Source organism: Pelodiscus sinensis, chromosome 6, assembly GCF_052426305.1.
Source record: "Pelodiscus sinensis isolate ZL-2025 chromosome 6, ASM5242630v1, whole genome shotgun sequence".
In the NCBI taxonomy this organism is placed as follows: Eukaryota; Metazoa; Chordata; order Testudines; family Trionychidae; genus Pelodiscus; species Pelodiscus sinensis.
This window is the reverse complement of record NC_143057.1, coordinates 59,480,240-59,499,339: the sequence shown is the minus strand read 5'-3', so window position 1 is coordinate 59,499,339 and position 19,100 is coordinate 59,480,240. Positions and strand designations below refer to the sequence as shown.

The 19,100-nt window shown below is 39.0% G+C and overlaps 1 protein-coding gene across 5 annotated transcripts in view; it reads right to left on the bottom strand.

Annotated features, from left to right (window-relative positions):
• Positions 1-997: 997 nt before the first annotated feature.
• The window catches only part of SEMA6A (semaphorin 6A), a 164,223-nt gene continuing 146,120 nt past the window's right edge, over positions 998-19,100 (bottom strand). For all 5 annotated transcript variants that reach the window (XM_006134487.4, XM_006134489.4, XM_006134488.4 and 2 more), the window contains one exon: positions 998-5,044. In XM_006134487.4, coding sequence (XP_006134549.1) covers positions 3,855-5,044 — 1,190 coding nt within the window. In that variant the 3' untranslated portion in view covers positions 998-3,854. The remainder of the gene's footprint in view (positions 5,045-19,100) is intronic.

Below are 19,100 nucleotides of genomic sequence, written 5' to 3'. Positions count from 1 at the left end.
ATAGTTTTGTGGGGGAGACACTGGCCTAAAGGTCAAGAGACTTGAATTCATGCCTTGGCCACAGACTTCTTGTGTGAACTTAAAGGATGATTTAAAGCCCACTGAAGCCAATGAGAATGTTCCCATTGACTTCAATGGATAGTGGATCAGATTTTTAAGCATTCTATGGGCCAATGCCCCATATGTAAAATGAGGCAGAGAGATAATGGTAGATATATGGGGATCTATCTAGACAATGTTGCAGGTCAGGAGTGAGTGGCATTACAAGAACTATTTAGGAAAGTGTGTGCATGGCCTGCACAATGACTAACTTCAGTTATTACAGTGTATCCCTCACATCCATTTGTTGTAAACTCATATTAGAAAACTGTTAAAATAGTATGTAATGGAAAGTTTGTTTAATGGCTATTAAAAAAAAAAGTGTAGTCCAGATTTATGGAATTCTGTTATACAATTTGGAGTAGAATATGCATGTAAATTTAATAACACCCAGGAATCGATAAATAAACTCATTTATTCTTTAGTATTTCCTTGCAAAATTAAAGTTTAATATGTTATAACATTCTGTAAATCATGCCCCATGAAGTTTAATAGTTTTATGCCTGCCATGTAAAAAATGTGACCTCCCCATTTATTCATATATAAAACAGAGAACTGAAGTCTCATCTGTATAATTATCTATTTTTGGTGGACCATGCATGATTAAAATCACAGCCTTGCTCTGTTAAACTATCAAGTCTGCCATAAATATTTGATGATGAACAAGCCCATAAAAAGAAAAATGCAGAATATGAATAGAGGGTGAGCAAATACGTAATTCAATTTTTAATTACCAGTGTCTCATGCTAAAGTCAAGTTCATCTTCCATAAGAGGAAGAAAATAACCCACAATTTCCTCTCTTACTGTAAGCTTCTTTAAACAATCAGCATCACATCTCAGTTTAGAGCTCTAGTGAGGAGACAAATCATCACAAACAAAAGAACAGGACACAAAGACTATGGTAGAACAGTCTAGTTTTATTACCTTATGCAATCAAGAGCTTTTTTCCTTTCCCTTTTCCCCTTATTTTCCCCGTTCTTTCTGGGTTTTTAGTTTGTTTTGTTTTGTTTTTTTTACAACATACATTAAGTTGTGAATCAGATGTTAGGGGGATGTGGAGATGAAGGAAAAGTCAGTGACATCACAATATTTTACAACTTTACAACAAATGAGAGTCTGAATTTGTTGCATCTACCAGTGTATATCAAGGGTGGAAAGCAAAGGCACACTTAGGTTTATGTACCCCTCTAAGTGAGGGGTGCCAGGAGATTCAGTGTAGAAGGATTAAAACAGAAGACCCACTGAGTACAAAATGAGCATTTCAAGGTCAACCTGGTAACTGATGTGACGTATACTACAAAGGCATATCTCTGTACAAGGCTGTTGCAGTGATTATTCATTTTTACATGGTCAGAATGCTTTGCTTAATAATAGCAATGGGCACTGCACATTTGGTACTCAAGGGGTTGGAGTTTGGGGGGGGTAGAGGGAGGAAGGCTGTAAGTTTCTACTGCTACTTTTTGTTTTGTTTTTTAAGAAAAAAAAGACTTTGCTGCTACATACTGTTCTGAAAGGGTTTAAATAAAAAAATTGCTTTGGATACAGATCTATCTACAGCAGTCTGCATAGTTCACTAATTGTGAACAAGTCAGTTTAATAAAAAAAGCAGTGATGGAATGAAAGATTACATGCAAGCACCCTTGTTACACACTTTGGTCTAGATCATCCAGACTTTCTAAATACCATCTACACGCTAGCTGACTTGAACTCTCTTTTTGATTGTTCAGAAACAAAACCAAAACTCTGCAAAACAAATTAATTATAAAATTCCCAATGAAAACAACTTCCTCAAATATACTGCCCAGTAGATTAAAAAACAAAAATGGCCTTCCCTTATTGTTTACAGTATGTCGACAGAGTTTTTATAACAGGTTAAAAATAAATCTATTTTTGTGCATGAATAACTGAAACATTATAAAATACCTTACACATGGGCATGGGCACACTTAGGCCACATGCAGAGTCACATGAAAGGAAAAAATCAAAATTAATTCCCTCCCCAAAGGTTTTATATGCTGCATTGTTCTGGATGGCCTTATTGTAGCGGTTATTTAGTTACAGCAGGAGCCAGCCTGCCTTATCCTACTTCCATTTCATTTCATATACTTGGTATGCACATGGCAGAATGTGTCGATGGTGCTTGCTTCCGGTGGCTGGCCAGTCACACACAGTGCTTGTCTCTATCTAGTGGATAAACCAGACTTGGAAACAGTACATTACTCATTTCTCTATATACTGAAATGATATGAAAGTATAAGAGGGAGGAAATTGCCAACCACAATACGGTGTCTATGCTGCCAGCATAGCTTAGAGGTGGTCTGAGGGCAGAATTGGCACAACTAGAAAGTCAAACTGAATTGAAGGGTATAGCACTACTCTAGTTTCTTGATGGATATGGTGGTGTTACAGTAATCACTACATTCTTTGAATTTCTTTACTCCAATTCTTCATGGGGCTTAGTGGCGAGAAAGTAAATAAATATTTGCATTTATTCAAAGGGTGTGTTTAGGGGAAGGTTTTACATACTACAGCTCACAAACATACACAACTGAGGGTGTAAGGCACAAATTTACATGTGGAAGAAAACAGGCTATTCACAGATGTATTCCCAAGAAAAACCCGTGTGATAAGACCATAATTTATGCATGGTAACAGCCGGCATATTAATTAGTTCACACTGTTTGTGGATTTTGTTTGCCATCTCACATGCAAGGTGAAATGAGATGGCACATCACAAGCTGGTGCCTTCACAGAAAGTATTAATGACTGACAAAGCCATGTTGACAGCAATGGTGCACAAATGTGCAGTTTTTAAAGAGTTCCTTTTACAGTTGCTTTAGGAGTTATGAATTCAGGGGATTTTATTTGTTTGCCTGTCATAGAGCAGAAGCCCAGCCAGCAAATTAACTAACAGATTTAAATAAATATTCCCCCTTTTTCAGCTAGAGAGCAAACAGTCCAAACACAAAGTTCAAAATTCCAGCTCCAACTTATTTAACTCAGTGAATTTATTGGAAAAATAAAAGAGTTTTAATTACTCCAGTTAATGGGTTTCACGTTAAATAGGTATAATTTTCAACGTATTTTTTTTTTCTGAAGAGCTGCTCATAGGATGATATGCAGAAGTCATTTCCTTAGGAAAAACAAAAGATGAACAATAAATAATAGGCGTTATTTGCGTTAACAGTCACATGTTATTCATTAAAAGAGAAGAGTAGCAGAAATCTATGACATAGTTTTGCCCAACGTGGCATTTATCTGCTATAACCAAATGGCTGTAACACTGATGGGCATTTCACAGTACCTGCACAGAGTAAACGTCTGCCATTGTTAAGTCAGAGTTAGCTTTATCAATGATTTTTTTTATTTTGTATTTAATTTTTAAGTTCTTTTATTTGCTTTGCTTTCAGAGCACTCTTTCCCAGCTCAGGAATGCACTGTGCAATGGGGCAGAGGGGTGAAATGTCACAGTCATCATTCACCTGTGTGCTTTTGGCTCAACGTTTGTGATGTTAAGTTAGTGTTTTGAGTAAAGAACTGTCAGGTAGTGGGGGTGAGTCCTGCAGTTGCAAACCTTCACCATGGATCCGATGGCTTGGTTTAAAAAAAATTCCACTTTTCCCAGAGAGTAGGATCAGCGCATCCTCGGTGTAACAACAGCCTTCTTGTCAAGTGGAACTAGTGATGCAGTTGCAGAACACTGGCTTTAAAGGGCAAACTCGGTTTAATATCTGTCCCCCCCACACCACTGTGATTATGTGCACGCATCATTGGGCTTCATGGACGTCGAAAGCGGGGCAAAGGAAGGTTTGGGGGGTACATCCGGTTTTAGCGAGGGTGTGCGTTTCAACCCGGATCTTGTCAGTGAGTTGTACGCGGTGAGACTAGGCTGCCTAGATACAGTCACAGCCTGTGCCTGAGCAGCATGAACTTGTATAGAGTCCACTCTCTGTGGGGCAGGCGGAGGGTTGTCTCCCCTGCCAAAGCTCTGATTTCGAGAGAGGTGGGAGGAATTAGAGGAGTTAGTATTGTTTCTTTTGAGGGTTGATGTCTGATGATTTCTCGTGAGTGAGTTCGTAGGGTAGTTTCTCTTGTAGTCCACATTGTAAGCAGAGGAATGCATTTCTAATCGTTTGCCCAGACCACTCTGAGCTAGAGAGGAGCCAGGAGGACCCAGCGAGGCTTCCCTCTGGGGTACTTTTGGTGGCATGTTATCCAGATTTTCCACCAGGTTAACCCCATGGTTGGGACTTTTGCTGCTGAGATGCTCCTTTATGGTTTTGTACTCAAGTGTCGCATTCTGGTCCTCCATAGCCATATGCGCCATATCACTCATTTTTGGCTGATCAACATACTCATGCTGATAGCCTTGCTGAGAGATGGGCAAGACCACAACGCTTGGGATATGGCTGGGAGAAGCCCTGAGAGGCAGGTCAGTTGGAATCACAGGAGATGCCATTGGGGGGATATCTTTTGTGCAGGCATTGATAAGGTTCTGGTTTCTTTCCCATTCCCTGCTGCCACGGCTGGGCTTCCTTTTCTGTTGCAGGGTTGGGGTAGACTCAGGGGTTGGCAGAGCAGCCAAGTCCAGATGGTGCTGGTCAGCCTTGATTAGCATTTTGGCAGTGCTGCCCGGGGTAGCAAGTTTGCCATTGTGCATCAAAGGTGTGAGAATAGCTTCTGGTTTTGGCTCCTTGGACTGTGTGTCCCCAAAGAGACCGCTCAGCTTGGTAACACTACTCATGGAGCCACGGCGGGAGTGGGACAGCTCCTTCTCCTTCCTCTGGACAACAGCCACGTCTCTGCGGCGATGGTCACAGATGCAGTAAACTATGATTCCCGAGAAGACAGCCCCCATGACAAAAGCAAGAATGACTGCAATAGCCAGGAGGGTGACCGGCACCAGCTGATCGTGGCCTTTGAGATAGCTCTCACGAATCACTCCTGCAACAAACATCATACAGTCATAAGCAAAATAACTAACAGGAAAAGCTTCTTATTGTATCTAGTCCATTCAAAGGCATTAACTGGGGATTTTATTTGTGCTCAGCTTTTCATTAACTATCCCAAATGCACATCCATACTGTACCTGTTGGCTGACCTTGCTTTGAGCAAAGTTGCGCTTACGCTGTTGAATTAAGAGTTAGGCTTGAACAATTAAGAGTTGAGGGGAGGGGGAGGGAAGAGGTATGTTCAGGGTATAAATTCATTCTTTACAAAGAGAAGCCCATTTGCTGAATTTGGTCTATATCTGAGATCAGCTTTCAGAACAAGTTCTGAAATTCCATGGTATTTAGACCAGGAAATGAAATCCGGGGCCTATTGAAGTTAATTGCAAAACTCCCATTGACTTGAGCAGGGCTGAGATTTCCCCCAGGGTTTTTAGATAAGGTTGTTTCTCAGGCTGAGAAATAGCACATATTTCTTCACCCACTCGTCAAAACCATCTCTCCCCCACTTTATGTTATTTCATATTTTATTTCTGTAAATTACTGACACTGAAAAAGCTGAGGAGTCAGAAGCTTTATGTACGTTACATAAATCATTCTCAAATCCTTTCAAGCTTTCTGCCGTGCTATTTATTTGTTGTCTTTGTCACAAGGCTTGGAAGCCAGTGTCATATGTTTGGACTGCAGCTGGGATGTCATAGAGACAGAGTGTGAGGCCAACACTGAAATACATTGAGACAGAATAAGTTGAAAAATACCCTCTAGATTTTAAGAGTGTCATTGCTAATTTTTTTTAAATCTCTCTTGTTCTGAACAGGTAAATATGCTGTATACTCTGCTGTCCTGGTAAAAAGTGAACACATACACACACACACACGACCATTTTATGGCATTACACTGTACTTAGAGATGTCAGGTCTTATTTTTGCTGCTAAAGTTTGCTGTCATTGTTGGCTTCTTCAGCAGAGTTAATATCCTTAGCCTAATAAAAATGATGTGACTGAATCAGTCAACAATCTTACAGAACATTAACCAAGATATTGCATATCTAAAGAGCATTGCTTTTCCTTTCCCTACTTAGTTGTGCACCAAGCCTGCATACGCTAATCAAATGCAAGTGTGGAGCCAGTTGGTTTTTTTAATGCTAAGTGAGAAGGAGTCACAACTGTCAGATCATAAGTGCCTGACAAAGTAGTTTAAAAAAAGAATCTCAAATACCCCATTCTCTTCTCCCTGAGAGCATGCAAATGCAAGTGCATTAAAAGCATACTCCGAGGAAACATAAACAATGTTCTTATTATGAGCGAGAGAAAATGTACCTCAAAGGGCCTCACAAGACTTTGTGAAGATACCAATCTTTCATGTCATAAATCAACAGGTTTTATGTATTTGGTAGGCGGATAGCTATGGTCCAAATTAGAACCAAGTGCAAAAAAACAAACAACCCCCCCCACAAAAAACCCTATCCAGAGAACAATTTCAGGATACCATTGAAATGCTGCTGTTGACTCATATAAAGCTTCGATAATCACTCTGTCTAGACACAATTCTAGTTTTATACTTAAATTATCCCCATTTTAATTAGTGTGTGTAAGTGGACAAATGATATTTGAATACAAACCAGGATTTTTAAAAGCTGAACTGCTCTTGAAATCAGAATCTCCTGTTTGTGACATCACAATTGGTTGCCATGGAAATTACTGTTGTGACAGAGGATTACGATTTCAAGTGAGGAACAAAAAAGTAGAGGGCTGTTATCCCTTAAGAAACAAATATCCTGAATTCATGTGGATGTCCTTAGTAATAAAAGAACATGGAAGTAATTCCCAAAGGGAAAACAATGTGCAAAAAGAAACTATTTTTAAATTAAATGAAAGAAGCCCCGGAAGCTTTTTAAGGGGCAGATTTTACCACCCTTTCTCCATAACTTAATGTGATTACTTAATGTGAATATGGTAGAATCTGGCCTGATAGTTGAGCTTAGAACAACAATAGAATGAAAGTTTAGCGTTAAAAGTTTTAGCCAAAATGCAAATCCTTTTGAACCTTACTTAAGAGGAAGCATGGGCTAGTATTAAGGCATGGGATTTGAAATGAGGACATCTGGCTTCTATTCCTTGTTCTGTTGCACCTTTCCTGTTGTGATTGTGGACAAATCAATTAGCCCTGGTCTACACTAGGACCTTATTCTGAAATAACCCTCCCAAGTTCAAATGTATAAGTGGTGCGTCCATGCTACCAACCCCATTATTTCAAAATAACGGGCCATGGAATTCGAACTCTGTACTTTTCCTTTTCACGAGGAGTAATACTAATTCCAAAATAGTAATTTCAAAATACTGTAGATGCTCTGGTGCTACTAATATGAACTTATTGGTCTCCAGGAGACCTCCCGCAGCTTCCCAGGGTTCTTCTTGGGGCTTTAAGTCTGAGGTAGTGCATCCACATTAATGGACCCTGCCTCAGACTAATTTTGATGCTTCCCCATAGTGAGGACATGCTAGTTCGAATTTGTTAAATTGGGAGTTCTTAAGTCAAATTTAGTAATTTTGAAAGTTTAGACTTGACCTTATACTCTCTGAGGTTCATTTCCTCTACTGTAAAAAGTGGATATTTACTTACCCGAAAAGGGTGTATCTGGCCAAATTCATTTATATTTATAAAGTGCATTCATCTCCTCAGAAGGAGGCTCAGAATTGGAAAGTATTTTAAATGCAATGTATTGCTTTGGTGTTGCAAAACTGGTCATAAATATATTAGGTAACATACACATATATGCTGGTAGGCACTATGAGATGAGTTAAGGTTGCCTTCAGCCCCTGAGGATCCAATTTGACAGGTGCCTCATCCAGATCAGACCACTGGAACTTGGGACACAAAGCAACTGGGCCCATAACCTACATTTTCTTGCTTTTATCAGCTCAAGTTAAAACCTGATATTGATTTACGGATTCTTTCACCTGAGTTTGCCTGAGTAAGAAAATGGAATAAATAGATTCAATAAAGATTAAATGATTGTTTCAAATTCTTCCATTGATATGACAATTTTGATACTGTTTGGATTGGTAGAAACTTGGGACACTGTGACATAGTGAGCCCTTGCTAGTGTATCCGAAAACTGTATGGGACCCTGCTATCACTAACATATTTCAAATGGATGCTGAATCATTACAGCTTGCATTACAAAACTATGTGACAGTTTGGAATGAGTGTCCATATGTGCTTTTGAGAGCTGTAGCTGAGTAGTAATGGTGCTGGAGGTCAGAGTTTTTTCTTCACTGGCAGAAATTAATCAGGAACCCTGCAGCAACCTGACTTGAGCCAGTGCCATTTGAGCTTCACTTTCATGAGCTCTATATTCTGCTCAAACTTTAATAAACTCTAAGGCTACGTCTACACAGGCATGATTTTCCAAAAATGCTTTTAACGGAAAAGTTTTCCATTAAAAGCATTTTCAGAAAAGCACGTCTAGATTGGCAGGATGCTTTTCCGCAAAAGCACTTTTTGCGGAAAAGCGTCCGTGGCCAATCTAGACGCGGTTTTCCGCAAAAAAGTCCCGATCGCCATTTTTGCGATCGAGGCTTTTTTGCAGAGAACACTACTGTGCTGTTTACAGTGGCCCTTTTGTGCAAAAGTCTTTCAGAGAAAGACTTTTGCCCAAACGGGAGCAGCACAGTATTTCCGGAAAATCACTGACGATCTTACATGAGATCATCAGTGCTTTTCCGGAAATTCAAGCGGCCAGTGTAGACAGCTGGCAAGTTTTTTCGCAAAATCAGATGATTTTGTGGAAAAACTTGCTAGTCTAGACACAGCCTAAAAGAAAACTTAGTCATAAGAGAGCCACATGTCAGTTTCTGTAGCTTTGCTCTAGATATGTGTGGCTTGTATGGCTGCAATGTTGTGTTAATGAGTTATATTGATCATAGGTCAAATCCAACTGACCTTCCTTACTTGAGTAATCCCAACAATGTCAGATTTAATCATATGATTTAAAGTGGGCAGGATTTGACTACCAATTAAATGCATTTCAGGGCACAGATAAAGTAAAATGCACTAAAAAGTAGTGGCTAGGGCTGTTTAGCATCCTGTTATTATGAGATAACCTTACCAAAACCATATCTGGAATGAGGAGATGATTTCAATCCATTACCAATGCACATCTCAAGTATTTAGCACCATTGGCAGCAGTCCCAAGAGACAAGGACTGACTGAATGAGTCTAAACTATCTCCTGATGCTAAGCTACAATTGCTCTAGTAGAAAGACATTGGCTGCGGAATGGGAGCAGGCCCTGCTGCTGCCCATGTAGTCCTTGTCCAGTGGCTGTTGAGAGAATGGCAATTTTCAGGGCATTTATGAACAGTAATCATTCAAAGTATTAACATAGGCAGACCAATGGACAAAAATATAGAACCTAAACTCTTGAAAATTTGGAGCATATAAGGGGTTCAAATCATCATCCAAGCTATACCTTTAGACAAACAGCCAAAAAACTGTAATGAGTTCATGGCACTGAAAAGACTTGAATCCTTGTTTTATTTAAAAACCTAGTAATAACATAATGTGGTGGTATACTTAGTTATTGAGGGTTTTTTAAAAAACAAGATTAGAAAATGTTCTGGCCATGAGTTTTGCTAATTGTATAATACCATAACAGATGTCCTATACAAAACATTATTTGCTACTTTTAAAATCAGCTGAGTAGGTCTTCATTGATTAAAACTTTCTAAATATGACTATTGATTGATTATTGTATTTTATGTGGTTATTAGTGCATTAGAAGGGGTTTTCTTTTGTTTCAAACTCAACTTTATCTTCAGGTATACTCACAAGCACATCCTTCAAACATTCATACAATTTTCATGTAGTATATGAAGGTTGATCGCCATAAATGACAACAAACCATTCCCTGGACAGGTTTGTGTTATTTACAGAATAGATGCAAATAAATCTTAGGAGAAAGTATGCTGGATAATGGTGGAGGTAAACCACAGAAAGCTTCAGAGAACATGTTTGAAGATATGAGTGCTCAGCACCTCTAGGGATCAGGACTTGCATGTAACTAATAATCTAATCGTGTTGATACTTAAAAAACCTCTTGGGATCCTTGAGCCATCTTAGCCCTCTACTTCCCTAATATATCCTCTTTTCCATAACAAGCCTTTGCTCTGCTTTTTCTTAACAGCTGTACTATCCTCTTGAGAGACTGAGGGGCAGTTTAGTCATCTGATGTCCCACTTTTTTGGGGGGTGTTCTGCTTTATGGAGATATTAAACATCCTGGTCTTTTCCTTCTCCTCCTCTTGTTTAAAGGAACCACTTCCACTTCCCTTTCTCCCCCTTTCCCTTATTTATTCTTGGATCTGGGCTTGTAATGCTCCATTCATCTGAAGAAGTTGGTTGTGCCCACTAAAGCTCAGCATACCATCTACATGTTTTGTTAGTCTTTAAGGTGCTGCAAGACTGTTAATTGTTTTTAAAGTTTTTCCACTTCCCCTTAGCCAGTGCAATTGTCTCTGGTATACATTTTTGAGGCCTGTTGATCTTACTAATTTAAAATACGTAAAAGAATTTAGTGAATTCTCAGAATTTATGCCCAGGACTTTGAGACTGTAAAATCTTTGAGCATGCAAGATCATCTCTTTTTACTTTTCCATTGGTGCTGCTTATATAATGACTAGGGAGTGATCTCTCATTCTCTGGGATTTAGCATTCTACTGTATATACAATCATGCATAAATTATGAGGAACCCCCCAAAGTGCCATTTAAATGTGAAGAGGTGAGCTTTAGAGATCTATCAGAAGGATATCTTGGTTCTGTATGCTTCACCATGATAGCAAATTGCATTCGAGACACCCAGGGTTGGGAGGATAGAAACAGGAATTGTGGCCCATCTTCACCCCCACAAGAGAACATGCTACAAAGGTAGTTAGTGAATGGATGATTTTTGATAGGGATTGGAAAAAAAACGTTTCATAAACATCAAAATAGTTCAGCTCTGAAATGAGGGATGGACAAAGTGTAGATGAAATAAAATTCTTTATCTGCACTAGTATAATTACAGGTGTGATAATAATTATCCATAGGTCTAATATCTTCAAGACTAAACAGTAGTTGTATTGTGTGACCTTGGGCTCTGGAAACCTGTGTCTTCTGAAACCTAATTAACAAGTCTTCTACATTATACAAAAGAACACATAAACTACCATTGCTAAGCTGTGTTTCAAGGACTTGATCCCACCGAAATCAATAGAAACACCTCTTAAGAAACAATCAGTGTCATAAATCAGACTGTTCAATTTTGTTGTACAGTACTAAGAACCAAAGCCAAATCATAATTTGGAACAAGGAAAGCCCAAGAAATAATGTAAAATGTGATGGTTCTCCCTTTTTGTGGGGGAAGCCGAGGGCTTGCTATCAGTTCGCCAGCCTTCTTGTTTCAAGGCTGTTATGATATGATGGATGTGTCTGTCTCCATAGTGAAGTGATTAATAGGCATCTGTGGAGCGCAGACCCAGTGACCATAGAGCCAACAAAAACTCTCTGTATTCTTTTTTATTACATCTAGTCAAAAAAGACAAAAAAGTCTCCCATATACAATCTCGAGTTTGTTTGTCTTGTCTGCGATCACAGCTAAAGATGGCAAAACATCAAGAAAAGCCCTAGAGTCAGAGTTGTCTAAAAATAGATTCTGGAGTTTGTTTTTTGGTGAAGGCAATTCTGAAATTTCAGTGTACTCATCACCACTGCTTTGGTGAATGAAAATGAACCAACTCGTTTTTTCTGATTTGAATGACTTATTGAAAAACCATTCCAGAAATACAAGGGACTGACTTCTGACCTCATTGCCTCACATGTAATGTCACTGAAGCCAGTGGAGGTCACATGTGAAATGCAAGGCAGAATCTGCTTCACTAGAACACGCGTTACCTGTCAACACAGACAATTTCATTTCAATACCCTTGATAGCTGTACTCAGTGTTAAAAGACATCTCTATATTCTGAGCAGGACAAACAGGATGACCACACCAAAAGTGAAATGAGAGTGCTCTGTGGTTTTCTCAGCAGGAAGCTATCATCTTTATGTTTTCCAATATAATGTGGACCAGATGGCAAAGTACTAACCCTAACCAGTGGCAATGGCATACATGGAAAAGGAACTTCGAAATGGTATTTGATATATGATATTTTGGCAGGGATGAAGGGAAACTACTGAGTATAATGTTCCAGTGACTAACTGCATCATGGCAAAGGGGCAGCAAATGAGTTGTACACATTGAAGCTATTTTGAGCTGCACATCTTGACATGATATGCTCCGTGGTTGAATGGGATTCAGCCCACATCCATTCCTCCCCCACCTTTCAAATCACTTGATCATGTTGAGCAAGGTGAGCCTGAATAAAGAGGAAAACCTGCTGTTCACATTTTTCTTTACCATCAGCTTTTTGTTTATCGTTTGTGCTTCTCGTGCTGCATTAGACTTAATTAGCACTGCAGAAGGTGGTGGTATTGGTTCATTATGAATGTTTGTGTTTATAGGCTTTAAAATATAAATTTTGGATTGAAAATGGGGTTTCAATATGTGCATTCAAGCGTTAGTGCTGTACTTACATACATTCATGTACTGATAAATTCTATTTCAGGTCTGAAAAGCTTTTTTTTTTCATTTCTCTAAATAGATATGACAGAAAAGAATTAGCTGAAGTTGAACTGCACAACCAAATCAGAGCTGATGGCAGACACAGGAATATCCATGGTCTTTGAAAATTTTCTTTGCTTGAAGGAGCATTTTCAAGGTCATGCAGCCCACTCTGGCAGGATTCCTGGGTCATAGAAACAAGTAAGAAATGTACTTCCCACCTCCTACTCCTGTTCTACTGGCCCATTGTGGTTTTACCCAGTAGCCATTCTTCGGGGCCTGCCCATCTTACCATTTAAAATGTCACTATTGGCCAACAGTTAAAACACTCTTGTTAAAACTACTGGCAAAGGATACATTTTTAATGGGGACCACTGCCTTATTTTCCATAAGCTTTGCAAATGTAATTTTCATGTGACTGAGTTTTTCTGTCTTTGAACAATCTATACCAGCAGCTCAGAATTTGAGGAATTTCTGCAATATCAAAACAGTGTGCACACATGCTAGAGGGAAAAATGAGGTTAGTTTGCAGTTATAAATTTTCCAAGAGAGTTTTATAAACAACGATGAGAAGAGCTATATTTCATTGATGTGTAGATTCCACAATCAGAAAGGACCACAAAACTGTGAAAAAAATCCAGTGACTATGTATTTTTAATAACACGCAGTACAACCTGAAAAGCACCAGAGTTCCTGATCAAACATAAATGAGTCAGTGATTTCTGATCCCTAATTCTATCCAAGAAGGACTTATCTACTGGTTTTTGAAGGTGTTTTGTTCCTTCTTCCAATAGATCCAAATTAAATTGCCCCTCCTCCTCCTGATGAATGACTTTCAGCCTCTCTATAAAAAAAGGTGATTGTGTCCTACAAGAAGAGAAGCTGCACATGCATGTCTGCTTATAAAGAGAAGAAAACAAATCTAATGTAAGGGTCAAATGTAAAGAAACCTCTCCCTGAGGAGCTTTCTAAAGGTCCCAGGTCAGACAGCTGGTATGTTGACCTAAAAAAACTTCTTTAGGAGTGATGTCAATGTAAAGTCTTTAGTTCAATGAGAGGCATACAATCTACTTTTAGTGTGCATTATATTAGCTACATAAATCCTAAAGCATGAGTTGGATCTATTGACTATATATCACTGAAGATACAGTATCAAGGATAAATATTTGTATAAATAATTTCTCTTAAAAAGCATGTAATGTAGTTATGAAAGGCCCAATCCTGTAGTTCTTATTCAGGCAAACCTTCCACTGAAATCAAAGAATTTTTTTTATTATGTTTTTGAGTGGTGCCTCCATAAATGAACTAAAGTATTGATTTTTTTTAAACATGATGTTAGGTTCAAAGTGCATATTCCACTGCATCTATTATTTAGGCATGATAGATACTGCAGCTCTGAAATCTGCATGCTTTAATTTGTCCCAAAGGTTAGACGTAAGGCAAGTCCCTGCAGTAGAAGCTGCCTGACTGTATTTCCCCCAATGACAAATGGTATTCAGTGGCTGTTCATTGTAAACTTTACTGATTTCATTAGTGTACTTGTTTCTCCCCTTTCACCCTTCACAATGAACAAAGGTAAGATTTGTGTGTGATAAGAAAAGGCATAACAATTGTGTTTCTTATGGAAAAAATAAAACATGTGAGTTTGCAGAGAATACAACAAGCTATATAATAAAATCCAAATGTCAAAGAAAATTAATTCCTTAGTAGTTTTTTCTCTGAAAGTTTAGGCTGCCTTGTGTTTTCAAAAGGAAAGCCTCTTTAAAATCTTTTACATTTCTTCTGATTTAAAAGAATCTCTACACATTTTAGGATCTTTTGATAGTGCTTGAGATCTTAAACATAGTTAGCTGCTTTTTATTAGTTTACTTCAGGGGATCATCTCACAGCTGGGTTGAACTAGATTTACATATGCTCATGTGAATATGTATGATTTCAGTGCTCCAGAGTAATTGTTGTAGCCTGCAATATGCATCGCTCATCTTAGCTGTTCCCATTTCACTGCATCTTACTTCTCTCCTGGCACAGAACAAATTGAGGTTTTTTTTCCTCTGAAGGCAGCAGTAGGCATTATGTATTCCGGGCAGCCTTGTGCCGTTCCCGAGGCAGTTCTTATGTGCAGTGTCAAAAAAAGAGAAGCCGTCATTGACAAATTCTCTGGTGCTTCTTCTCTTTCCATACAGCCTAGTCTGATCTATGACCTCTCTGCACAGTGGGGAAAACTCAAGTTTGCTAAGTGTCAATTTAAGCAGCTTTGCATGGCTCTGTGAAACTGGAAGCTTCTCTGACTAGCACACTTGAGGAAAAATCAGGGTTAATTTTTCATCATCATGTGTGTGTCCCAAAAACATAAATCATTTCTTCTTCTCAAGACAAAACATGAAAGTAAGCTACTAGTGTGAATGAAGAGGGCACAGCTGAACTAATTAATGAAGTATCTGTTGAATACCCAGATGTTTAATTAATAAGAGTATGCCCTGTACATCATATCCTCTGAGGTCCATCAAAAGTGCTATTAAGCTGTCAAAGAACTAAATGACTGATCCTGCAACCTTTACTCATGCAAGCAAGCAGCCCTTTGCTCATGGGAATTGTCCTAGTGACTTCAGCTGAACTATTACAGGAGGAAACTATTTGAAAATCGGTGAGACTTCTGTGAATCCATCATATTATTAAAATCACAATATTTATCACGTAGTTGGCGATAAAAAGCAAATACAGTTGTTGAAATTTTAGTTACTTCTACATTAATGGTAAAATATCTGGTCTCAAAGCTTTACTCTAAAGCTTTACTCTAAAGATATGAATAAAAACATATTTTCCTAGCTATTGTTCAGTAAAAAGGAAGATTGGATGACTGTGGCTTAGAAATAATTGGGGGACTGAAACAAACAGGTAGAGAGGAAAAAATAGTTGGTTTATAGGTGATATTGTGCTTGTTATTTTTCTGCCCTTATTGCACTTCCTAGTTTTAGTATGACCTTGAATACATTCAGTGAGTGTTAAATCATTTTGAATTTGAGGCAATGTCCCTGCTACAGGCAGACGCCTTTATACCTCTGCTTCCATTTCCACCTCAAAAATAGAAGACCAGAAGCTGATTTCTATTCTCAGTTATACCAATTCAAATTGGGAGTAACTAAAGAGTGGAGTAACAGAGAGCATTACAAGTGCATTCTGTGTCTCTTAGGCATGTACAGTACAGGTATGTAACTGAACATTTTCTCTGTTGGATATCCTGTCATGGTATTACTCTCATCTATCTCCAACTTTGCTCTCCAACTGTGCTGGTGGCACACTGAAACTCTTCCACCTATGAAACTCCATAAAGTCAAATTCCTGGTCCTCTGCATATTTCTACTGTCACCCTCTCATTCACATTCTCACTACCTTTAAACTTATCCACCATATTTATCCTGATGATAATTGCTTACTTATATCTTTTAATACTTTCAGAGACTTCACACCCTCTAGCTGCCTTATCAGGTAACTTTTGCCTTTGATCCAGCATTATTTTAGCAAATGCTTCAAGAAGAACAATATTTCTGCTGGCAAGAGTCCCAAACACAAGCACGACTTGATGTTCTTGATTCTACTCCATGAGTCTGACATTTTTGCTTTCTATTGATTATAATGTTGATTCTTAATTTTCCTAGATCACCCATTTCCAATTCTCTTTTCATCACTATAGGTCACTATCTAACTGTACTTCTAATGAAAAGCTATGCCTTTCACGCCTCTCATCTTGACTCTTGCTCTTTACTTGTCTATGGCCTCCTCTCCAGTCCCTGGTCTCCAGACTCTGTTATATGCAGTATGCACTCAATCTTCATCCACATACAGCTTCCCTGCATTCTAATTCATTTCAGGCTCCATTTCAAATTTTCCTTTTTGGATTTCAAATCAATGAGAATGATGGTGTTATAGCAAGGTACTTAGTTGACTTTTTGCATATTTGTAGCATGTTCCTTAGGATCTACTGTTATAGAATTTTCAATGGAGAGGATTTTTTTTTCTTGGGAGCTTCCATAATAACAGCCATACTGGGTCAGACCAAAGGTCCACCTAGCCCAGTATCCTGTCTATCAACAGTGGCCAATACAATATGCCCCAGAGGGAGGGAACACAACAGGTAGTCCTCACGTGATCCCTCTCCTGTCACTCATTTCCAGATAAACAGAGGCTAGGGACACCATTCCTACCCATCCTGGCTAATAGACATTGATGGACCTAACCTCCATGAATATATCTAGCTCTTTTTTGAACCCTGATAAAGTCCTAGTCTTCACAACATCCTCTGGCAAGGAGTTCCACAGGTTGACTGTGCACTGAGTGAAGAAAAACTCACTTTTGTTTCTTTGAAACCGGCTGCTTATTAATTTCATTTAGTGACCCCTAAATCTTATGTTGTAAGAATAAGTAAATAACTTTTCCTTATTCACTTTTTCCACACCCACCATGATTTTATAGACTTCTATCCTATCCCCCCTTTTCTAAGCTCAAAAGTCCAAGTCTTTTTAATCTCTCTTCATACGGGACCCATTCCAAACCCCTGATGACTTTTGTTGCCCTTTCCTGAATCTTTTCCCATGCCAATGTATCTTTTTTGAGATGAGGCGACCACATCTGTACAGAGTATTCAAGATGTGGGCGTACCATGGTTTTATGTAGAGAATAAGACAGAAAAGATCTTATTGCCTCGATCCCATTTTTAATTATTTGCTTTTTTGACTGCTGCTGTACACTGAATGGATGTTTTCAGAGAACTATCCACAGTGACTCCAAGATCTCTCTCTTGAGTAGTTAAATTAGTCCCCATCATGTTGTACATAAGTTGAGATTATTTTTTTTAATGTGCATTACTTTGCATTTATCAACATTAACTTTTATTTGCCATTTTGTTGCCCAATCACTTAATTTGGTGAGATCTTTTTGAAGCTTTTCACAGTCTGCTTTGATCTTAACTATCTTGAGCAGTTTGGTATCGTCTGCAAATTTTGCCACGTCACTGTTTGTCCCTTTCTCTAGATCATTTGTAAATAAGTTTATTAGATTGGTCACAGGACAGACCCTAGGGGGACGCCACTAGTTACCTCTTTCCACTCTGAAAACTTACCATTTATTCCTGCTCTTTATTTCTTGTATTTTAACCAGAAATCAATTCATGAAAGAACATTCCCTCTTCTCCCATGACAACTTATTTTACTGAAGAGACTTTGGTCAGGGGCCTTGTCAAAGGCTTTCTGGAAATCTAAGTATATTATATCCATCCACTGGATCCCCCTTGTCCACGTTTGTTGACCCCCTCAAAGAACTCTAGTAAAATAGTAAGGCATGATTTCCCGTTACAGAAACCACGTTGACTTTCCCCCAACAAATTATGTTCATCGCTGTGTCTGACAATTTTATTCTTTACTATATTTTTAACTAATTTGCCTGGTACTGTTGTTAGACTTACTGGTTTGTAATTGCTAGGATCACCTCTAGAGCCCTTTATAAATATTGGTGTCACGTTAGCTATATTCTAGTCGCTGGCTACGTCTACACTGGCCCCTTTTCCGGAAGGGGCATGTAAATTTCAGCAGTCGTCGTAGGGAAATCCGCGGGGGATTTAAATATCCCCCGCGGCATTTAAATAAAAATGTCCGCCGCTTTTTTCCGGCTTTTAAAAAAGCCGGAAAAGAGCGTCTAGACTGGCCCCGATCCTCCGGAAAAAGTGCCCTTTTCCGGAGGCTCTTATTCCTACTTCGAAGTAGGAATAAGAGCCTCTGGAAAAGGGCACTTTTTCCGGAGGATCGGGGCCAGTCTAGACGCTCTTTTCCGGCTTTTTTAAAAGCCGGAAAAAAGCGGCGGACATTTTTATTTAAATGCCGCGGGGGATATTTAAATCCCCCGCGGATTTCCCTACGACGACTGCTGAAATTTACATGCCCCTTCCGGAAAAGGGGCCAGTGTAGATGTAGCCATAAGGTATAGAAGCTGATTTAAAGGATAGTTTACAAACCATAGTTAATAGTTCCGCAATTTAACATTTGAATTCTTTCAGAATATTAGGTGAATGCCATCTGTGCCCGGTGACTTGTTACTGTTAAGTTTATCAATTTGTTCCAAAACGTTCTCTAACACCACTTCAATCTGGGTTAATTCCTCAGATTTGTCACCTAAAAAGAATGACTCACATTTGGGAATCTCCTCAATATCCTCAGCCATGAAGACTGAAGCAAAGAATTCATTTAGTTTCTCCGCAATGAATACAGGCAGTCCCTGACTTACACGGATCCGACTTATGTTGGATCCGCACTTACGAACGAGGCTTTTCTCGCCCCGGAGAGAAAAGCTGGGGCGAGAAAAGCTTCTCCTGGTCTCCCTGGTCTGCTGGGGGGGTCCAGCAAAGCCGCTGGAGCCCCCC